The sequence below is a fragment of the Panthera tigris genome, chromosome F2 (genome assembly GCF_018350195.1).
Source record: "Panthera tigris isolate Pti1 chromosome F2, P.tigris_Pti1_mat1.1, whole genome shotgun sequence".
NCBI lineage: Eukaryota > Metazoa > Chordata > Mammalia > Carnivora > Felidae > Panthera > Panthera tigris.
In genome coordinates, this window is record NC_056676.1 from 75,101,086 (window position 1) to 75,124,534 (window position 23,449).

The 23,449-nt window shown below is 49.7% G+C and overlaps 1 protein-coding gene across 10 annotated transcripts in view; it reads right to left on the reverse strand.

Annotated features, from left to right (window-relative positions):
• Window positions 1–23,449, reverse strand: part of ZFAT (zinc finger and AT-hook domain containing) — a 251,245-nt gene that overhangs the window by 195,493 nt on the left and 32,303 nt on the right. For all 10 annotated transcript variants that reach the window (XM_042973111.1, XM_042973108.1, XM_042973116.1 and 7 more), the window contains exon 3: window positions 11,827–12,078. In XM_042973111.1, coding sequence (XP_042829045.1) covers window positions 11,827–12,078 — 252 coding nt within the window. The remainder of the gene's footprint in view (window positions 1–11,826; window positions 12,079–23,449) is intronic.

The window sequence follows — 23,449 nt, forward strand, 5'->3', positions numbered from 1 at the left end:
GCTTTAGCCAGAAGCACCAAGCCCAGCCCCCTGCTTTAGCCAGAAGCACCGGGCCCAGCCCCCTGCTTTAGCCAGAAGCACCGGGCCCAGCCCCCTGCTTTAGCCAGAAGCACCGGGCCCAGCCCCCTGCTTTAGCCAGAAGCACCGGGCCCAGCCCCCTGCTTTAGCCAGAAGCACCGGGCCCAGCCCCCTGCTTTAGCCAGAAGCACCGGGCCCAGCCCCCTGCTTTAGCCAGAAGCACCAGGCCCAGCAGTAAGTCTGGCCACCCATCCCAGGACTTCTCAGCCATCGGGGGTTTTCCCGGGAGAGACCGAGCTCCTGTTCATACGGGGTCACAAGGCACAGGAGCTCCTTGTCTTGGGAAAAAGCATTAAGTAGCAGGAAAGCCCAGGTGCCACGGCCTCCATCACACCCTCTCAAGTCCCTCCACGCCAGGATGCAGTCAGTGGGCAGCCCACCGAACTTCACACATAAAGACACAGTGGGCTGTGCCCTTGGCCCTGACACAGGAGAACCGGCTTCCCCAGCACAGTCACTCGCAGCCAGCACGGCCCCAGGAGGCCGCCAAGATGCTGAACAAGAACGCCTTCCTTCAAAAGTCCCGGCATAACATCCCACTTAGGTGGGATTGTTTGTTCCTCCTCTGCTCTCTCCTCCCACTGCAAGAAAAGGCACTGAGCACCCCTGGTTTGCCCGAGAGACACAGCAAGTCAGGAGGAGGGATTGCGGGGTACCTGGCGTCAGCCCTACTTGTGTCTCACACCCGGAGACTTTATTCCCACAGGACTGGAGGTCTGAATTCAGGTGACTCTGGGCCAGGGCAGGGTGGCGAGTCGGAGGGCCAGCATCCCAGGAGATAGCTTGATCCACATGACCAGAGCTTGAGGTCAGAAGTCTAAGGGATTCAGGTAATCACCAGCTGGCCTTGGACGACTCCCTCCAGGTGGCAAAGCCTCTTTTTCTTCATCTGCATTGAGATGGTTGCCCTACCCTGGCGTCCAGCAGGAGGATTAGAACAGATGCTCAGGGCCCTGGCAGCGGCTGGGCTCGGCAAGACGAGGCACCTCCGTGGAGCCCAGATGGGGCCAGTGAGCATCACGGGCCCACTGACCTGGGTGTGTCTGCTGCTGACCCGTGGAAGCTCTGGACTAGCTCGCCTCTGGAAATTCTGCGAGCATGTAAACACGCATCTGTAGAATTTCCCAGCCTGATTCACACTCATTGCTGGGGCCCGACAGAGCTCCCCATGGGCTCCCAGCTATAGGTCTCATGCTTTCTTCCTCCCCTAAAGCAGTCTGATCACCTACCCTGTTATCACCCATCTGAACTTCATTTAAAAGCTACCAGAAGCTACCAGAGTAATGAAGGTCACGCACAGGTATTTTCACTGAGCAGCTGTTTACCAGCTGCTGACCCTGACGAGAGAGAGCTGGCGGGCTCAGGGGGTGGAGGGGGCTCCCTAAGAAGAAAATGGCACCTGCACCAAAGGAGCCAGGAGACAAGTAGGCACAAGTGTGCACAGCAGTGGTCCAGATGCAGCATCTAGTCTCAGGGCAGGGGGGAGACCACTACTCGCAGGGACAGGGAGGCCACAGAGGGATGCTCAACAAGAAAGCAACGGGTCACCTTTGCGCTGGACACTGCTCTGTGGAGAGGCGGGGTTAGGGGGCCAGTGGAGATGTGGAGCCACCGATCCAAAGGCTGTGGCTGACAGTACCTGGGAGGTCCCACTGGCACCTGACTCCGAAGATCCAGAACAGCGCTTGGATCAGGGTGGGAAGGGAACCCCAAACCCCACAGGGGCAGATTTGAGTCTGTGCCTGCCCCCCATCTTCTCCCCGCACCCTCCCCACCTTCCCTCCAGCCCAACTTTTCTCCAGACTGTTTCTTGTTTCATGACTGTAAACACAGTGCCTTATTTTGTTAATAATAAGATAATGATGAGTAACTTAAACAGCACACTTCTGTTAAGAAAGAAAGAAAGAAAGAAAGAAAGAAAGAAAGAAAGAAAGAAAGAAAGAAAAAGAAAGAAAGAGAAAAAGAAAAAGAAAAAGAAAAAGAAAGACAAAGAGGAAGCTAGACCTGGGGCAGGGAGGAAGGTCAGGAAGGAGACTGGAGGCCCCAGGGTGGCTCGGGGTGGGGGGGGGTGGTGGGGAGGGAAGAGGGGCACACAAAAGCCAGCAAGGCTCAATGACAGTGCAGTCTGGGGTGAGATCAGAGGAGGAATTAAGGGCAACTCAGGTTTCTAGTTCAGAAGACTGGGAAGCACCAGCAAGTGAGAGGTAACTTTCCCAGGCAACCATCAAATATAGGTGAGAAAAATGAGAGATGAAACCCAAAGTGTAAAGAACACAGAGTCCAGCAATGACCATTAGCAGGTGCGCTGGCCAGGCAGCCAGCAGCACGTACTGGGGCCGATCCAGGTCACCTGGCCCACACCACGTAGAAACGTACATAGAAGTTAGAAAAACTAACTTTGAGTTTCCCGCTCATTAGAGACTTTGTAGTTCCTGTTTGTGCTCTAAAGGATCCGTGCATTTACTGAGCACTTCGTGTGTACCAGGCACTGTTCTGAACACTGGAGACAGAGTAATGAAATGACATACCCACACGACGTACATAACATGGTCTTCCTTATGCCAAAGCCATAAAGGAGCAGAGTTTGGCTCTAGATTTTGGCAAAGAAAGGACAGTGATGAGTGATTCTATGCCATGTGCAGGGCACCAGGCCCTGGGACAGCACGAGATCCTGTCTGCTGAGCTATCAGCATGTGGGGATACAAACACACATACGACACTCCTAACACGAGGAGAGCCGCATGGCACGGGGTGAGCAGCCTGGGCTGCCGGGAGGCAGAGGCTGAGGACAAGGACGGGCACGCTGAGCCAGCCTGAGACAGCAGTGAGGCCAGGAGCTGCAGGAGGGTGGGCATCTGCTGGCACACGAACACCAGACGGCCCTGGCATCCCGGAGAAGGGATGGGTGTGCAAAGGCAGAGGGATGGGCAAGCGCCTGGGGCCAGAGGCGAGCGTGGCTACTCAGAGGGCGGAGGGGAGGGGGCCATTCCACAGGCAAAGGGAACAACGTACAAGAGACAAGTGTGCAGGGTACTGGCACCACCAGAAGTCTGTTACAGAGTCATACACAGGCAACATGGGAAGGGGTGGGGGCGGGGGGGCAGCTGTCAGGCTGTGCAGAGACAACCCAGCAGGCTCATGAGGAGCTCGGACTGTCTGAACAGCAGCAGGGAGAGCTAGCCGGTCCTCAGGGGACAGATGCGCGCAGCGTGCACTTGGCCCCAGCGGCAGGGAGAGCCAGAGTGCACGCACCCAGGGCGTGTCTCAAACAATCCACTGAAATCCGGGGAGAACGTGGGAGAACTCCTCCTTCCCTTTCTTACCGCATCCTTGCAAATTTTATATTTTACGTGAGTTTTACAACAACCATCAACACGTTCTTGCAGCACATGGGGATTTGAGCAAAATGCCTGGGCTCCCAGCCCAGGCCCGCCACTTACTACGGGGTAACACTGGAGAGGGTGCTTGTCTCAGTTTCCGAATCTGTGAAACAGGGACAAAAATCAGTAAGTACCTCATGGGGTTTTTAATGAAGAGGAAATCAATTAATATTTCTAAGACACTCAGTACAGTGGTGGGCCTACAGACAGGATGCTGTAGTTGGTTTTTAAATTTTAAAAATGCAATTTATTGGTAAAAAATGAACATTTATCAGGGACGTGTATGCAAATCACCGGTCGACACAGAGCGTGGATGGGAATAGGGCGCGGACCAGAGCCATCAAAGAGTCTGTGGAGGGAATGATGGGGCCTGACCCACACGAACGTCAGCCGGATAGAGAGGAGGATAGGAGAAATATCTCACAGGAAAAGTCAACTGACCATGACAAATGACCAATGTGAGAGGTGACATCTGGATGGTGGGGCCAGTCACCAAGTCAGAATATTGGGGGGGGGGGGGGGGGCATTTATAAGGAGCTAGTCAGTGAGCTCAGCACCAAACAAGCCCACAGCGCAAGCCGCCTGTGGGTCACCCGAACGGGTCTGGAGCCCAGGACGGGGTGGGGGCAAGGAGGGCGTCTGCAGGTCACAGAGCACAGCTGGGGGGTGAGTCCAAGGAAGTGGATGGGAGCCATGCAGCAGTCACTAGTGACAGTCATCAAACACCTCCGGCTCTCCCCCACCCCAGGCACTTTCTGGCCCCTTGAAGTCGGTGGGGCCACGACATCAGCTCTGGCCAACGAAATGCACAGGCAGAAATGACGGGTGTCACTTCGAGGCTGACACGAAACCACGCAGGGCTCTCCTCCCCTCCTGCACAGTGACCAGCCACGTTCGGGGCGGGGGGCTGCTCTCTCCGTCCAGGACCCCGAGTGAGCAGAGCCCCTGAGGACCCGCAGCAGGTATGGAGTCCGAAGGAGAACGCGAGCTTGCTTCCGTTGGGCCACTGCAGTTTGGGAGAGGCCTGTTGTAAGGGTGTGGCCTGGCCTCCGCTGACTGACAGACTCGGGGACAGTGACGGGGTTGGGGGGGTGACGTGATGAGAGGAGGAACAGGAGCTCACCGAGCAGCCGGGCAGGAGCAGCTGGTGAGAAGCGGGGGAGTTGGGAACACAAGGTGTCACCGCGAGGGAATATTAACAGTGCGAGGACACACGCCCACACTTCCCAGCAGGCCGAAGGCTGGGTGTGCCTGGAGACGTGACCTCCAGGCTTCCAGCCACCTGACCGGTGCACGGGTGAAACCAGGGTTTACAGGCAGCAAGAGGAACCAGCCGTTACCATTACTCAGCTTTCCACGGAGAAAAATGTTCCATTCGAGAGACTGACGCTGCTCCGCCTTGCCTCCTGCAAAGTTTCAAACACAACTCACCCAAAACCGTTTTCAGTCAGAGCAGCCATTACCGAGTCAGTAGAAGGCACTTGAAGCATTGTTACAAAAAATCTCCATGAAGATTACAGGGGCATCTTAGGGAGTATCTTAAAATAAAAGCCTTGTCTTCTCTAGGACAGATTTAACAAGAGTTAAGAGCCCATTTCTGCAACTCTCCTTGCAGAAAATGACCCCAGAAATAACAAGCTAAGGCAGGTTCAGAAGTCACTTTTATAAAGTTGACATATTGATTTCTGTAGGCCGCAAACTGTTTTTCAAAAACACCAGCTGCTCCACATAATGGCATTAAAAAAAAAAAAAAAATCTCTTTTCCTGGTTTCTTTTACTATTCGTATGCAGAATAAAATAAACAAACGTTGAATACACATCAAAAGTATTATTTTAACTTGCCGTGGTTCAGCGAAGGGAAGGGCTTGTTTTGTTTTCTTGTGATTGTTTTAGCAAGCTAAAGAGTCAAGGTCAACTGTTTGAAATGTCACTAATCTGCTCTTTGCAGACCGTGTATTAAAACAATTATGCAAGAATTTTCCAAATTGTAACGTTGTGCTTGGCAAACTAGGATCCGGAGCAGTCACACGGACACATGGACGGCAGCCACAAGCCAGTTGGACAGAAGGTCATTTCTGCATATTTCAGCGGCTTCGACAGGGGCCAGAAAGGCAAAGACTCCCAGAACTTCTACCTTTCCGTTTGGTATTTGTTAAAGTCCTTTTAGGTCATTCAAATCAATGGAACACGAGTCCGGTTTCTCTACGGCTATTACTGGAGGCCGCTGATAATCTTATTAGAAAGGACTGCTCAAGTCTGCCATTGTAGGAGACATGGCTGAACGAATTACAGAGCAGAAGATAAACATGAACCTCGCAGGGTGGAGCCTTCATTTCTTATAAGGTTAGAGATAAAGCTCACAAAGGTACACTGAAATGAATAAAATCTGCATCCATGGAGTGGAAATGAGACCGGTTTTAAGGGTTTTAAGACACGGCCGTGGCACAGCAGGCTGGCCAACGGGTGAGGATCAGGAGGTGTGGGATGGGACCCCAACCCTACCTCGGACGAGGCATGGGGCTCCGCCTGATCATCATCACTTCTGGACTCAACTTCCTCACCTATAAAATTATGAAAGTGAGGCTGAAGAGGGGGTTTTCCAAGCCAATCTTAAGCAGTCACATACCATGTGATTCAACTGATAGAAGATCCTCAAATGACCAAATTATAGAGCTGGAGGACAGACCTGTGGTTGCCCAGGGTGGGGGTGGGTTGACATGTCTACCCCTGTGACACGTGACACAGAACTACCCACACACGTCATCTCACTGTCCACGTCCCCATTCTGATGTCATGCGTCAACCTCTACACAATCCTTAGGAGAAACAGGGTCAAGGGCACGAGACAACTCTAGACAATCTTGGCAACTTCCTATACATGCGCAATTGTTTTCAAAATACGAAGTTTTACTCTTTTAAAGTATTTCTTAGACTTTGCACCGGACCCTTATTATTTCCTCTGTGGACCCTTTGATGTGAAATAGCTTATCTACCAAACTGCATTTATTAAGCATAATTCTTTTGCCCATGTTTAGTGATCAAATATATAACTGTCTTACTTTAAACTTTTTACAAAAATACAATTTCCAGATGGATCAAAGACACAGGTAACCAATACAACCGTACAAAAATAACAAAGGACTACATAGGAGCACGTTTTTTATTATTTGGGGGTAGAGGTAAGTGTTCTAAGCCATGAAGAAAAGGGCAAGAAATTTAAAAGGAACATGTAGTGACAATACAGACATTTAAAACTCCAGCAAATCGGGGCGCCTGGGTGGCTCAGCCGGTTGAGCAGCCGACTTCGGCTCAGGTCACGATCTCGAGGTCCGTGAGTTCGAGCCCCGAGTCGGGCTCTGTGCTGACAGCTCAGAGCCTGGAGCCTGTTTCAGATTCTGTGTCTCCCTCTCTCTGACCCTCCCCCGTTCATGCTCTGTCTCTCTCTGTCTCAAAAATAAATAAACATTAAAAAAAAAATTAAAAAATAAATAAAAAAATAAATAAAAAATAAAACTCCAGCAAAGTGCGAAAGAAAACAAAGCAAGGCTACAAACGACAAGACAATGATGAACGTGGAAAATAACCTCGGCACATATGTGTCGGGGAAGTAACTGACAGATGCTGTCTACGGGGCAGCTTGGCAACAGGCATATGTGTCAAAAGGTAAACTACGCCCTTATTAGCCGAGCAATTACGTTACTGGTATCCATCTAAGATCATAACAGCATAAGTGCAAATAATAAAATTAATATGCATGCTCAAGACCACTCACCTGTGGACTGTCACTGTTATTGTTTAAGTAGGCTTCAAGCCTGGTGCAGAGTTCAGTGCAGGGCCTGAACTCACAACCCCGAGATCAAGATTTGGGCTGAGATCGAAAATCAGTCAGATGCCTGGGGCACCTGGGTGGCTCTGTCAGCTAAGCGTCCACCTCCTGATTTTGGCTCAGGTCTTGATCTCAGGGTCTTAAGCTCGAGCTCTGGGTCGAGCTGTGAGCTGACGGCATGGAGCCTGCTTGGGATTGTCTCTCTCCCTCTCTCTCTGCCCCTTCCCCATGAGCACTCGCTCTGAATAAATAAACAAACATTAAAAAAAAAACAAAAACAAACATTAAAAAAAAAAAGAGTTGGTTGGACACTTCACTGACTCAGACGCCCTGAGTAGTGGTTTTCTTTTTTGTAATCAGGGAGAAAAATGAAAAGCAATCTTGGATGTCAATCAACTGGAAACCGATGAAGGAAAATATATGGCCCACACATACAATGAAATGCTGGGTGTCCTTTAAAAATGACAAAAATGCGCATTTACTGAGTAGTTTGGTCAGGAAGCATAGCACAGCTGCCACACCGCGGTGGGTTCAGAACCCAGACCCACCACATACAGGCTGTGTGATCTAAGCAAACTCCTGAACCTCTCGGTGCCTCAGTATCCTCTCCTATAAAATGAGAGTAACAATGATGCCTACTTCTTAAGGTTGCTATGAGAATTACAGGAGCTAGCAGCAGTAAACACGGAGTATCCAGAAAGTGCTACGAAACAGCTTGTTAAACAAAAAAATATTAACATGGAAAATGTTATCGGCTATATTGGTGAGTAAAAAAAGAAATCACAGAACGTGATACATGACCCCATTTCTAAAAAACATATGTGTACACAGAACAGAGAAGGATCTTCCTTCTCTTTCTTACACGGTATAGTAGTCAATACACCTAAGCAGTGAAATTCTGGATTATTGTTACTTTCCTCTTAGTACTTTCTGCATCATTTCAGGTATTTAAAAAGAAAAACAAGATAGGTACTGTGAGACACTTCTGGAACCTGAACTGGTGTGAGCTTTTGGTGGGGAGGGGGAATTCGGCAACATGTAATATACATCCTGACCCAGCAATTACACTTCTAGGAATTTATCCTATGAAAGTAACAACGTAAGTCCACAAATACATGTGTGCCCACGCACATATACACGCACGTACATACATATATGCCTGCGCACAGAAGTATTTATGAAAGCAATATTTACAACAGCAAAAGACTGGCAACGACCCTAAATTTGCTCAGCTGACAACAATACGACACAGAAAAACAATGCTGTAGAGCTCCATGGAAAGATCTTTTTGCTAAGGGCCTTCAATGCCCAGGAGAGGACCTGGCACTTGACTCTGAAGGGGAGACACTGAAAAACTTTGTTTTAGGAAGAAAACCCTGAGGGCAATGCAGACAATCCACAGACCCGACTGAACTCAGGCTGCATCCAAGTTAGATCCAGGTCTGACATCTGAAGGAAGCAGCAGCAGGAATGTTTTGCAAAGGAGAACCCTGAGTTCCGGCCGTAATCGCACAGAAAGCCCAGGGGTCTCTCAGGAGGAGGCTGGCGGGATAAATCATGTGAAGGCACAAAAACAAAGCAGGTCCTCAAGAAGACAGCACTGAATGACCCCAAAGATTCAAATTCTCGGGACTCGGGCAGGTACACACAGGGCTCTCTTAATGCTACAGCCGGCCCCACTCATTAAGAGGCAAGGGCCACGGGGAACGCAAAGTGGTGCAGCCCCTCTGGAAAACGGTATGGAGGGTCCTCAAAAAGTTAGAGACAGATCTACCCTGTGATGCAGGAATCACACTGCTGGGTATTTACCCAAACGATACAAAAACACTAATTCAAAGGGACACATGCCCCCCTACGTTTACAGCAGCATTTCCACAATAGTCAAACTACGGAAGCAGCCCAAGCGTCCATCAGTTGGTGACTGGAACAAGAGCTGGCGTGGTGTGTGTGTGTGTGTGTGTGTGTGTGTGTGTGCGCGTGTGCATGCATGGACACATACGTGTATGTGCAATGGAATATCAGTCAACCATAAAGAGAATGAAATCTTGCCATTTGCAACAACATGGATGGAGCTAGAGGGTATAACACTAAGTGAAGTAAGTCAGAGAAAGACAAATACCATCTGATTTCACTCTTATGTGAAATTTAAGAAACAAAACAAGCAAAGGAAAAAAAGAGAGAAACAAACCAAGAAACAGACTCTTAACTACAGAGAACACACCGACGGCTACCCGAGGGGAGGCGGCTGGGGGGATGCGATTGAGGGCTGCACTTGTGATGAGCACCGGGTGACATGTGGATGTGCTGAATCACTACACTATGTGCCTGAAACTAGGAACACTATACAGGGATTAAAGTAAAAAACTTAGGGGCGCCTGGGTGGCTCAGTCGGTTAAGCGTCCGACTTCAGCTCAGGTCACGATCTCACGGTCCGTGAGTTCGAGCCTCGCGTCGGGCTCTGGGCTGATGGCCCGGAGCCTGGAGCCTGCTTCCGATTCTGTGTCTCCCTCTCTCTCTGTCCCTCCCCCGTTCATGCTCTGTCTCTCTCTGTCTCAAAAATAAATAAACGTTAAAAAAAATAAACAAAAAGATAAATAAAGTAAAAAACTTAATGAACAAATAAACAACATGCAACCACCATTAACTATTTGTGTGAGAAAAAGAGAGTGGGGATGTGCATGGGGTGGGGGCCAGGGGGGACAGCCCATAACCCAGGGCCAGTGGTTGACAAATGCACCAGAAATCAGCACTTTATGGGCAGGGAGGTGCATTCTAATCCTTCCTCCCTCAACCATCTCGGTTCTAGAAGTACCTTTATTTGCCAAAAGGGCATCAGGCTCTGAAACAGGAGGCCAATGGCTCTGAAACCACAGCACTCCCGGCTTACGTGCCTCCCACAGCAATGACGTGCCCTCCGCTGCGGGACAGGTGTCTTCCCAGTGGCCTATCCTGTTTGAGCGCTAGTCCATTATTTGCATTAGCCCATGCAGCCTAGAAAGTCACCTCGAGAGCCGTTCTTCAAAGGAAAGAACGTTTTATATTTTCTACAGTTTGCGCAGATGCTGGCAATGAGCCTTGGCCACCAACCTAGATGTCTGGTAAATATCAGTTACTCAGTTACGCCCCCGATCTGCGCTAGGGTCTTACTTCCCGGTTGGGAGGTGTTTACAGTAAAGGGACTTGAGGACTGAGGTTCAGAGGCTAGGCTCCCTTGCTAACTAAAGAACCCTGGACAAACACCTGATTGCCCAGTCTCGCTATCCTTACATACACAACAGGAAGGAAGACAACAGTACTGCTCCCATACTGCTACGAATAAGTTATAGCTAACGTTTGCTGAGCGCTTTTCAAATGCAGGTACTGTTCTGAGCACCTTAAAAGTCCTGCCTTATTCAATCCTCAAAGCAACCATATGAGATAGTGCTGTGTTTTATTCCCATTTTACAGATACGGAAACTGAGGCAGAAGGAAGCTATTAAGGCCTGGAGGAGCTGGGATTCAAACCCTGGCTGCCATATTCCAAAGCCTATGTTTTAACCAGAACTGGTTACTCCCATGTAACAAGCTTAGCACAGTACAAAACACAGTAAGAACTCAAAGTCTTGGGCAAAGTCTGAAGACTTCACAAGCGGTATAAGAACCAGACAAGAGCAGGGCCCACAGCAGAGGCCCTCCCCTCTCCAGTGCAGTCCTGCTAGCTCATTCCTCCCACAGGGTCGCCCCCGAGACCTGCCCCACCGCAGAGACAGCACTCCTTGCCCACCTTCACTGAACCTCCTTCAGCCTCTTTTAGAAGTTACTTCAGGCGCGAAGTCAGTGAAGCGCCCAACTTCAGCTCAGGTCATGGTCTCACGGTGCAAGTTTGAGCCCCACATCGGGCTTCGGAACTCTATCTCCCTCTCTCACTGTCCCTCCCCCACGTCCCCCCCTCGCTCTCAAAATTAAACAACTATTTTTTAAAAAGCAAGTTACTTCAGATGACGCTTAGCCAGGAACGTAAATGGAGGAAGCACCAGTGTTCTTTCCTTTCTTCCAGAATGCCTGCCACAACCTAGCCCCCCAGCCACTGCTGGCTCAGCAGGTGCCTCACAGGGGCCCCGAGCACCCTAACGTCTGCACTTCTGCCCACACCTCCCTCCATTAATGCCAATGCCACGCACACCATGACTCCAGGCTCCCTCCTGACCCCCCGTCAGAAGGCCACCTCCCCTCCAAGGGTACGTTCCCTGTTAACATCTCGTGATGCACAACCCTGCTGTCCTACCCAGGACGCAAGCTCACCGAGGGGACGCTGTGTTTTACCCTCTCTGCAGAGCCCAGAGCTCCCGCAGACGTGCCCCGTGACTCACACTCCGTGGGCACCGCCTACCGGACACGTCACCGACAGTAACAGTCATCGGTTCCCAAACAGAGACTTTTCCAGATAGGTAGGCTGCGTACAAAAGCACTCGATCTCCATGCAGTAACTGACCCAGGGCAAACGGATGTCCGCAGTTATACATCTTCGCGAGCAACTGGCGCGTCCAGCCCTTGGGCAACGTACCTGCGTCTCCGTCCTCCTCACCCCAGTTCAGCACGATGATGCAGACGTGCTTCCTCAGCTGGCGCGGGTTAGAGAACTTTCGACGGCACTGGCCGCACTCCAAGCTGCCCGGAGCCAGGCTGCTCCCCTCCTCTGGGGCCGGCGGACTGCCCTCCTGCGGACTAACGACGCTCTCTGCCAGGTCCTCCTCGCCGCTGGGCTTCTTCGTGGACCCCTTCGGCCTGCCTCTCTTCCTCTTCATGACCGAAAACTCTACCAAGGAAACAAGAGGGCACAACGGAGTCACAGGAGGCGACAGTGCACGGCACGCACTCAACTTCCAAATGTGGAAATGTGTTCAGTTTCAGGTTTTACGAAAAACAGAAAGTCTGAAGCCGTTCCAGAAATTAACAGCTGCAGACGTACCTTTAGTGCTCATGGTTTTGCATCCACATGCCAACGTATAACCAGTTTTCTAATACTCTCCTTTAAAAATACTATGTGATCAAACCTTGGCACAGGCTTCCTCCGTAAAGTGGGGATGATTTTGAACTGTGACCGGCAGCCGCCCGGTTCACAAATCAGACTCCTAGTGAAGCAAGCAGCAGCTCCATTTATACCCAGTTCTCGGAAAAGTGCTTAAGGACTTCTTTGTGAAGGATTCTCAAAGGCCGCTTAGCCTTTCAGGCTCATAATGAGCTGCACAACTATTCAGATTATTTCAAGGCGTCATAATTATTACAGCCAAATTGTTCTGATAAAACAGGGAAAAAAGAATTACAACCTCAATCTACCAATTACAGGACTAAAGACAAGAGCAACATGCTTCAAGTTTCCTAGCGACCTAGTGAGTTGGATGGCATGCTCAGAGCCGCTCTGGAGCAAGCTTCAAATCATTTGTCAACTTGTAACTCTGGTTAATTAGCGCTCGTGTTTAAGGCAGTCACCTCCAGAATGCAGGTAGGAAGTGAGACTGGCGAGCGGGGTCGGGGAGCATCCTGCTGTTGCTCATGTGAAGGTGGAGGGGCGCGGGCTCAGGTGATGTCACGTGACAGGTACCCTGAGAGACGCCAAGCAGGAAGCCAGCACAGTGTGGTCGGCGCCCCAGGGCCAGGCACCTGCAGGGCGCCATCCTCTCTGACTCTGAGCAGCGGAGGAGGGGAGAGGTCCTAGGCTCCAGCACCCCCCCCCCGGGAAAATGGTCACGTACCGAGCGGTGAGGTCTTCGGGGCCCCTCCTGCTCTCTCCAAGGCTACCGCCCTGCACAGGAAAGTGTCACCCACCCGCCCTCGGCCACCCCCATGAGGACCTGTGAGGCGGGCTGCTGTGCTCCCAAGTCAGGCAGGGAGACCACAGGGGAGAGGAGGGCAGGACGGTTCTGGGGCAGAATCTGCCGGGAACCAGTGAGCGGCTTGACAACATGGGCCCTGGACAGAGGAGCCTGCTCTGACGCGGGGTCCCCAAGAACTCGGGGAGACGGAGCACTGGAACGGGGGAAGAGCTGGGGTGGGGGGAGCCCTTGAAGGGGCAGGGCTTCTGTGGAGCTGTAGGGCCGGGCTGGGTCGGCGCCGACCGAGAGCCACAGCGGAGCCCTCGTTGGCCAGGGCCGCAGTAAAGCATACAATTCCTGCCTTCCCGCTCTGTCCGGGCATGTTGGAGACGGGGGGCTGGGGAGGGAGCACTTCACAACAGGCAGGCAAAGGCAGAGACCAGGTGGCACGAACGAGGGCACAGGACGCTTCGATCCCGTGGCCCACACCGGGTTTTACCGAGCAGAACAGCTGTGTAGACACAAGGCCCAGCCGACGTGTACGGGAGGCCGGAGGGGGCGGCGAGGGAAGGGATGTATACAGTAAGGACAGAACTGTTTACCTCACGGTCATGAGAACAGTTCTCCTTGTTTTCTGTCACCACGGCATGATCTTGTGCAAGTTACTGAAGTGGCAAGGAACAGCAGAGAAGGACTGGCGGAGAGGCTATGAAACACGCACCGCGTGTCACGTCGGCTGGGCTGCAGAAATGTGTCTCGTGACAGTTACGGACGCCTGTGGCCCGGGCGCAACACCGAAGAGGGACCCTGAACCCTGCCATGCAGACGGCCTGATGCTCCTCTCTGAAATGCCCTATGAGGACGCAGCCATGTAGACATCTGGCCTCTGCCCCTGGCTACTGGGGGGGGGACCTCCAGGCCCCCAGGAGGTCCTGCCCGACAGGGGTGCCCGTATGCCTGGTCTAACAACGTGATTTATGACAGGCCCTGTGACAAGTCAGACCGGCCCTGACCTCTGGAGGAACCGGAGAACAAACGTCTTCATCTGAACCTACAGGACGAGCATGGGACCAACAGCCAGCCACGGAGGCAGTGGGTCACCAAGCCCCCCACAAAACCTCTGGACACCGAAGGCTGGGATGAGCGTCCCTGGCTGGAAGTTCTTGGGTCCTGTCATGTAAGACAGCCGGAAGAAGGCAAGGCATCCAGGACTCCACAGGGGGAGGAGGGTGACCAAAAGGTCCACACCTCAAACCCTCCAACCCCAGACTCGGCCCCTGCATCTCTCCCTTTGGCTGGTTCTGACTCATTCACATTTTATAGAAAATGGTAATCCTGGTATGCTGCTTTCCTGAGTTCTGAGTCATTCTAACAAACCACGGAAGCTGAGAGAGCCCTTGGGGTCCCCCGGATTCGTAGCTAGCTGGTCCCGGGGACCCCCAAACTTACAGCTGGGGCCAGCAGTCTTGTGGGCAACCGTGCCCCTCACCCGGGGTTCAGCACGCTCACAGCGGCAGGGCACCCCACCTTCCCTCCTCGGAGACAAGCCGGAACACGTGCCACAGTGCCACGGGGTGCGGGGTTCTGCCTGCCGCGGTCTGTGCACGGGGGACTCACGGCCCTGGTCCTGACTGCCCGTTGCCCCCCCCAACACCTAACCTGGTATCCCGCAGGGCTGGCAGGCACTGATAAATCCCAGTGAATTAAACTGGTGAGCGGTGCATAATCTGGCTGTCAAGGGGGAGACACAAAATCAGCCCTGAGAGCCTTGGAAAACCTCTAACACGACGGTGACAAAACTCATCTTACATCTTGCCACATCCATAATGCAGAGGCTCAAGACCAATTAGTTAGCAAAAAATGAAATATTCATAAGTGAACTTGGAATAACTGAAGAGCACTGGGAACCGGGGCGACCACGGACGCCCCGCAGAAGTGCTGAGAACCCGGGCCCCGGGCAAGCGAGGTCCTAGACCTCGGCATGGGCTTCCTTTCCGTCCCCTTCCTCCTCCGTGGGCCCCTCTGTCCGGTGTCTCTGTGATCTGTCCCAAAGACATCTGCCCACGGAAGCCCCTCTCCATTCCCTGTCACCTAGATCCCTTCACACGGCCTCCAACCTCCCGCTCCCGCCCTCCTCCGCCTCCACCCCTTGTCTCACTGCTGTGCCCTTGCTCTGGAACTTTCCATTGTTTACAACACTCAGACCTGGCTTTCTAGGTCCTTTCTCACAAGGCTCAACACACACACACACACACACACACACACACACACACACACACACAAACACACAGAGCTGTGCTCTCTCCCAGCTGCTTGGCAATGTTCTAGACCTCCCGAAATCCGCACAGGTAAGCCCAGTCTCTTTTCTTATACCTGCACTTCGCCCCCTGCCTGTGCCCACCTCCTGCACCCCAGGCCCCAATTCAAACCCTCAGAGCCTCCTCCACGAGGCCACCCCAGCTGGTCTCACGCTGACAGTATGAGACACACGTAGCATGTAAGTCACCGACACAGCCTCCGACTGCATGTGTCCCTTTCTCCCCACCTCTGTCACACATCCCAAGGTTGAATCCCCAGGGCCCACAGGATCGCAGACAGAGCTGGAGATGTCGTAGCCACCGAATAAGTAAATACCCGTCCATCAGTTGTTTGATGACAGGAGGCCATTTCCTGCGTCCACGGTTTCCCAAAGGAAGAAAGGGGCGAGCCAGCATGCGTCATTTCAACCCTGTCCCAAAGCTGTAGTTGGGGGACAGCTTCCTCACAGTCAGAGGATCCAAGGCCAAAACGAGCAAGGGACAGGAAGCCTCTGCCAAGGGTTTTTAAATTCAATCAGAAGACAACATGGGCACCATGAAAAAACAGCTCCACGCTACTAAAAATCTAATAACGTGAGCCCTTTATTTGTACATCACTCAAGTGTGCGAGGCACTTTCCCAGTTATTATCTCATTTCATCCTCATAAAAACCTTAAGAGATGGATGTAGCAAATGTAATTTCCTCAATAGGAAAAGAAATGAGGGACTCAAAGGTTCGAGGCACTCAGCACATTTTCCAGAGCCTGCTGCTGAGCTCAGAGCCAGGATCCAGGTTTCCTTCTCCCCGGCCCAGATCTTTCCACTGAGTCACGTACCCCTCGGGTGGGTGCTCAGCATGTTCAAGGCACCAGTGTGTGTGGTGCAGAGAACAACAGCTGGGAGACAGGCCGCCTTGAGTTCAATCCCCGGAGCTTCCATTTCCAATATGAAGAATAAACACAAGACTGTCTGTTTTATAGTCACTTATAAATAAAAGCAACCCATTAAGATGTTGAGCGTAGTACTTAGAAGGTGATGGATAAGTGACAGCTGCTCATTACTACGGCCATGCTCATTAATATTCTGACATGGACAGTCTCCCTGAAGGAACTATCAGCCTCCCAGCCAGGCCACCATCACATCACGTGATTTGTCAATGCACACCCGTTCTTGTTCATTACTGCACTTTTGCCTTGATTTCTTCATTTAGAGTTTCTCACACGGCAAGAAAGCCAGGGCAGAATTCGGGGCATCCACATTTCATTGTGCTGAAGACTAAGGAGAAAGCCACCACCCTCACTCCGCGGCTTAATCGTGTCACTCCAACTCAAGAATTTAGGAAAATCCTGAAACTCTTCACACAGTTGGGCCTGACACTCAGTCTCTGACTTTTACTTCCAACGAGCCCAGGAAGCAATGGGAAGACGATGAATTATATATCAGAGGCGCGGGAGTGTGAGCCTTCTAGGCTTATGGGAACACGGCGTCCCCTTCACGGGACAGACTGCGGCTGGCCCTGGAACACGAGGCACCGGGGAGGCAAGGCACCCCAAGCCTGCTCCCCGTGGACTTCCCAGCAATGATGCGGAAATGTCATGCGAACAACGGCAACAACCAGCGATCATTAAGCACGTACAGCTCAGCATCGCGCAGAGCACTTCACATGCGTTTCCCCATCAAATGCCTGGGAACCACTGGTGTTATTCCCATTCTACAGAAAAAGATGCTGAGTTTTAAGAAGATCGCTCAATTTGCCGCAAGACACAGAAGAGATGAGTGGCAGAGCAAGGCTTTAAACCCACTGTTTGCCTCCGAGTCCGTGAGCTTCACTCCTGTGTCAGCTCAGTTAATTCCCGAGCGCAGAAATAATACGATTTGACCTGTCCTCTGCACTCTGCAGGAAAGTGATGACGGTGTCATCCAGCTACAGCCTTGGAGCGCTCTGACTCCGGGGCCGTGAAGTGCTTCGTGCACTCACCACGTACTAAGGCATTAGGTATTAACGTGTATTTATCCCATAACCTCTTCAAAAATAAAGGCCGGCATCTTATCTCCCTGTGACAGATGCCGAGAGCCACTCCCGTAGGCCAGCAGCAGGGCCTCCGCAGCTGTGCCCGCGGAGGGCAGGCGGGGGGCCGATCCCTGGGCCATGCTCCGCGAGGCGGGTGGGCACTGCGCACGGGCTGCATCAGCCCCAATCACGTTTTCGGCTGGTTCGCCCAGAAAGAAAGCCTGCTACCACTAACTCACCAGCCCAGAACGGGGGCGCCTTTTCGTAATCTGCACAAAAGCAGGCTGTGGGCCACGGCAGCCATGGCTGTCATGTGACCACTCCACAACTGGAACGAGTGTATCCGAGATGGGTGCTCTTTAACTACCCCCATGCTGCCTACCAGAGTAGAAGAGAGGGCTCAGGTTTCGGTGGCTTCTGGAACAGCAAGTGCAACACGCCTACGGACACTCAGCGAGACCTTATGGCGGCAGCTGTCCAGAAGAGACAACACAGACACTTAAATGTAGATGCCAACTTCCTGTGGGGAGCTTCCTCTCACCCTCAAACTAGACTCTGTGACCCCCTCTTTAGCAGCCTGCACTTGGGCCCAGAGAAGTGCTTTCCCCACTGCACTGCACAACCGCCTCTCTGCCCACCAGCCACCCACCAGCCAGGAGGTGGACCCACGGGAACAGCGCCCCCTGCGTCCGGCACCCTGCCCCCAGCACAGCACCCAGGCAGGTAACAGGTGCACGGCTCCTGAATAAAGAAGCGAGAGGCACCTGGGTGGCTCAGCTGGTTAAGTGTCTTGACTTCGGCTCAGGTCATGATGTCACGGTTCGTGGGTTCGAGCCCCGCGTCGGGCTCTGTGCTGACGGCTCGGAGCCTGGAGCCTGCTTCGGATTCTGTGTCTCCCTGTCTCTCTGCCCCTCCTCCTCCACTTGTGCTCTCTCTCAAAGATGAATAAACATTAAAAAAAAAAAAAAAAGAAGCAGGATGGGAGGAAAGGAAGAGATAAGAAGGAGAAGAGTTTCTATGGAAGGTCTGAAAGAGGAACAAGATAAAAGAGCTCAAACAAGGCTCTCTGGTGACCCGCTTGAGTTCCAGCTCCAGGAAGCCCGCCTGCCCCAGGCGCCATCAGGACGAAGAGATGTGGGCACATACATGCTCACCCATCACTGACGCCCAAACACACACCCACACACATTCACCGACACAACCACACACTCACACACACACGTTCTCTCCACGAGGCAGTTTCTTCCTGGACCACAGCCAGAGACTTGATTAGGAAGAGGGGAGAAAATGAAAGGTTCTAATGCAGACCACTTCCTACATGAGCAAAAAAGATTAAAAGGCTATAAAATAAACCAAAGGATTTAGGAACCTTCATGTTATAAAGGGAGACCAAAATAATAAATCAATTACTGCTCAGTTAAAGGTTTAATTAAACCATTTCAAGTATCTCTCAACTTAAAATGAATTGTGAAGGTTAAGCCTGAATAGAAATCATTAGAGAGAAACTAAGCTTCTAGAAGCCTCAAATAGTATGGACTTGCACAGAGAGAAAAAAGAAAGACTCGGAGTTCTTAATGAAAGACTTTTGAAGAAATTTGCTCGTATTAAGAAACTGAGTTTAATTAAAGTCTTAAATACTTTTAAAAATTAAACTGTACAGGCAACTAATCTTCCAGTATACATACACCAAAAAAGAGAGAGAGAAAACGTGTTCAAGAAAAATTTAGGTCGAAGGTAAATTCGTTAACAAAAGAAAATAATTCCTTTTTTCTTTAAGTTTTTATTTATTTATTTTGAGAGAGGGCAAGTGTGCACATGAAAACATGCAGATCGGGGAGGGGCAGAGAGGGAGGGAGGGAGAGCATCCCAAGTAGGCTCTATGTCAGCACGGAGCCCAACGTGGGGATCGAACCCACAAACCATGAGATTATGACCTGAGCCAAAACCCAGAGTCGCCTAACCAACTGAGCCACTCAGGCTGCCCTGGAAAATAATTCTTAAAGTAGCTTCACGGTAAGAATTCGATTATACCCACATCAGTGTAAGAAGAAGCAAATGCCACCAGGGCAGCTGGGTCCAATCCCACTCTCCCACCTACTGACCAGGTAACCTTGAGGGTTTTGTTGTAACTCCCCCAGTCTCTGAGCACATATTCCTCAATTATAAAATCCGAGCATCAGCAAGGAGATGGAAGACGTGGACGGCACTGTAAAAACAAAGCCTAACACCACCATCAGCAGAACATAAACGCTTCTCAATTGCACGTGGAACGTTCTCCAGGACAGACCACATGTTAGGCCATAAATCAAGTCTCAATAAATGTACAGAGACTGAAATCATACAAAGTATGTGGACGGGAATTAGAAATAAAAAATCACACGCGTGAATAACAAAAAACAACAACAAAAAACCCAATTAAAAAACGCGCAGAGGACCCGAGCAGACATTTTTCCAAAGAAGACCTACAGATGGCCAACAAGACACACGGAAAGATGCTCAACATCACTCATCATCAGGGAAGTGCAAAGGCAAAACTACACCTCACGCCCGTCAGAATGGCTAAAATCAAAAACACAAGAGACAGGCGAGGATGTGGAGAAAAAGGAACCCTCGTGCACTGCTGGTGGGAATGCAAACTGGTGCAGCCACTGTGGAGGACAGGATGGGGTCTCCTCAGAAAGTTAAAAAAAAGAACTACCCTACGATCTGCCAATTCCACTTCTAGGTACTGAAGAAAACAAAAGTACGAATTTGAAAAGATACATCCGTATCTACATTCACTGCGACAGTATTTACAATACCCAAGATACGGAAGCAACCGAAGTGTCCATCAATAGATGAATGGATAAAAAAGATGTGGGGGGTGTGTACATACATATGTATATATACGCACATGTGCATACATACGTATACACACACAATGCACACACACGCACAGACAGACATTAGAATATTACCTAGCCATAAAAAAAGAATGAAATCTTGCCATTCACAACAACACAGACAGACCCAGAGGGTATCATGCTAAGTAAAATAAGTCTGAAAGAAAAAGATAAATATATATGATTTCACTTATATACGGATTCTAAAAAACAAAAGAACAAACAGAACAGAAAGACTCGTTGTTACAGAGAACTGGTGGTTGCCAGAGAGCGACGGCTGGGGAGACAGGTTAAATACATGAAGGGGATTAAGAGGCACAGACTTCCAGGGACAAAGTAAATAAGTCACGGGGATGAAAAGTACAGCATAGAAAATATAATCAATAATATTGTAATAACTTCGATACAGCCACAGATGGTGACAGAGAGTAACCAGAGCCATCATGGTGATCACTTCCTAATGTATAAAAATACAGAATAACCATCTTCTTACATACTGCATCTAATGTAGTAATGTATGTGAATTAAGATTTAATTTTAAAAAGGACAGAAAGAAATTTGAAAAACTCATAAGTACATGGAAACTAAATGGTACCCCTACATAACCCATGGGTCAAAGACAGTATCAGAAGGGAAACTAGGAAATACACTGAGATGATCAAAAGGAAAACACAACATGCGAGCATTCATGGGATGCAGTGCAAGCAGCCTTCACAAGGCAGTTTATAGCTGTAAAGGCCTATGTGAAATACAGAAAGATCTCAAATCAGTGGCCTACTCTTCCAACTCAAGAAACCAGAGAAAACAGAAGCAAACCAAATGCACAGCAAGCAGGAAAACAAAAAATAAAATGAAATTAAGAGTGTAAAGAGGTGAGACAGAAAAACAAAAGATAAAATTAAAAAAAAAAAACTGACAAACTTTTAGCTAAACTCACCAAGAAAAGAGAGGGAAGACTCAAACAGCTAAAATCAAGAATGAAAGATGGACAATTAGTATTAATCTTACCAAAAAAAGGTTTTTACAATTCTAAAGGAATACTATGAACAATTAATTATATGCCAACAAATCAGATAACTTTGAGGAAATGGAAAATTTCCTAGAAAGACACAAACTACCGAAAAGAATTCAAGAAGAAACAGAAAATATTCGTACACCTATCACAAGCAAAAAAACGGAGTCAGTAATCAAAAATCTTCCCACCAAAAACGAAAAGCCCAGAACTAAAGGGCTTCGCTGGTGAATTCTATCAAACATTTCAGAAGAATGGACACTAACACTTCAAAAATCTTCCAAAAAAAAAAAAAAAAATGAACAAAACAAAAAACAAAAGAGGAGGGAACACTTCCCAGCTCATTCTGTGAGGCCACAAACCATTTTGATTCCCAAACCAAAGACATCAGAGAAATGATCCTACCGTTATCTCTGCATCTAAACATAAATGTCTTCATCAAAATAGTAGCAGACCAACTCCAGCAGCATATTAAAAAGGACTATGCGGCGTCACCAAGCGGGGTGCATCCCAGGAAGTGACCCTGGGTATGCAAATCCATCCATACAAATCACCACATTCAGAGAATGAAGGGGAAAAAAAACCCACACGGTCATCCCCACAGAGTGATGGACCACGACTGCAGAGCAGGTAAGAGGGGGAACACGGGCCTGGTGGGCTGGCTGTCAGGGAGACGAACAGGAAGAGGGATCCCTAGGAAGAGGGGGGCCCGGGATGGCCTCCCGAGCAAACAGTCATCTCTTTCACTAAGATCAGTAACGAGGGCAAGGGTGGTGGAAATCAGCACACGTGTGTGTTAGAAAACACTGACGCACAGAGTTCCAGAAGATCTGTTCTCTTATCATTTATTCATTATTTAGAAATGAAATGAAAAATTCAGATTCTTTTACCTCATTCGCATTTCATTTTAGTGGGAAGAAAATCTTAATAAGCAAAGCTGAATAAAAATAGAATTAAGGGTTTGTAACAAGCTTTCTCAAAGTTCTCGACATGTTAATCCACGTGACTTCTCTCTGCCATATGAATTTTACAAAAGAGTTTATCCATTCTTCTGAGTCTACAGATGTTCAACCCCAGAGACAGGGGTTCTGATTAAATCAGCTCCTGAGTAAAGTTTTGGTTCCATCTGTCCGTTAAGCTACACTCTTTGGAAAGCCAAAGCGTCTTTTTCTTTCTTAAAGTTTATTTTCTTTATTTTTGAGAGAGAGCGAGAGAATGGCAGAGAGAGAGGCAGAGAGAGAATCCCAAGCAGGCCCCACGCTCAGCACAGAGACCAATGCAGGGCTCGAACCCACGACCCATGAGACTATGACCTGAGATGAAATCATCAGGTGCTCAACTGACTGAGCCACGTGGGCTCCCCAAGCCAAGGCATCTTAACTGCTCAACAGGAAGGCAGCCGTGGGGAATGTGGAAGTCATCAGGGATCCTCCAGTGAGGTCTGGAAGGATGAGCCTTACTCCCAGGCTGGGTGGCAGAGGGAGGCGTGGCTGAACTGTGAAGGCCTTAGCATTAGGCAGATTCTTTTTTCTTTTTTTTTTTCCAGCTTTACTAAGGCATGATTGATAGCCAAAAATTGCATATACTTAGGTTATACAATATGTTTTCTTCAAGGTGTACAAGATGATTTAATGTCCATAATACCCTGTGAAATGCTCACCACAATGAACGATAGTAACCATTTTTCTTCTTTCGATGAGAACACTTAAGGTTACTCTGTCTGCAAACTTCAAGTATACAATACAATGTTGTTTGCTGCACCTTAGATCCCTGGGACTTATTCATCTCAAAGTTTGTGCCCTCCAGACTATCATCTCTCCATCCCCCCACTGCCCGAAAGCCACTTTTCTATTCTCTCATTCTATGAATTCAGTTCTTTTGGATTCCACATCTACGTGCGATCATACAGGATTTGTCTTTCTGGGTCTAGCTTATTTCTCTTAGGATAGTATCTTCCAGATCTGTCCACGTTACAAATGGCAGGATCTTCTCCTTTTTTATGGCTGGATAATATTCCTCTGTGTGTGTGTGTGTGTGTGTGTGTGTGTGTGTGTGTGTGTGTCATTTTCTGCATCCATTCATCTGTTGACAGACACTTAGACTGTCCATTGTGAATAATGCTGCAATGAACACGGGAGTGTGGCTATCTCTTCAAGATCCTTCATTTCTTTT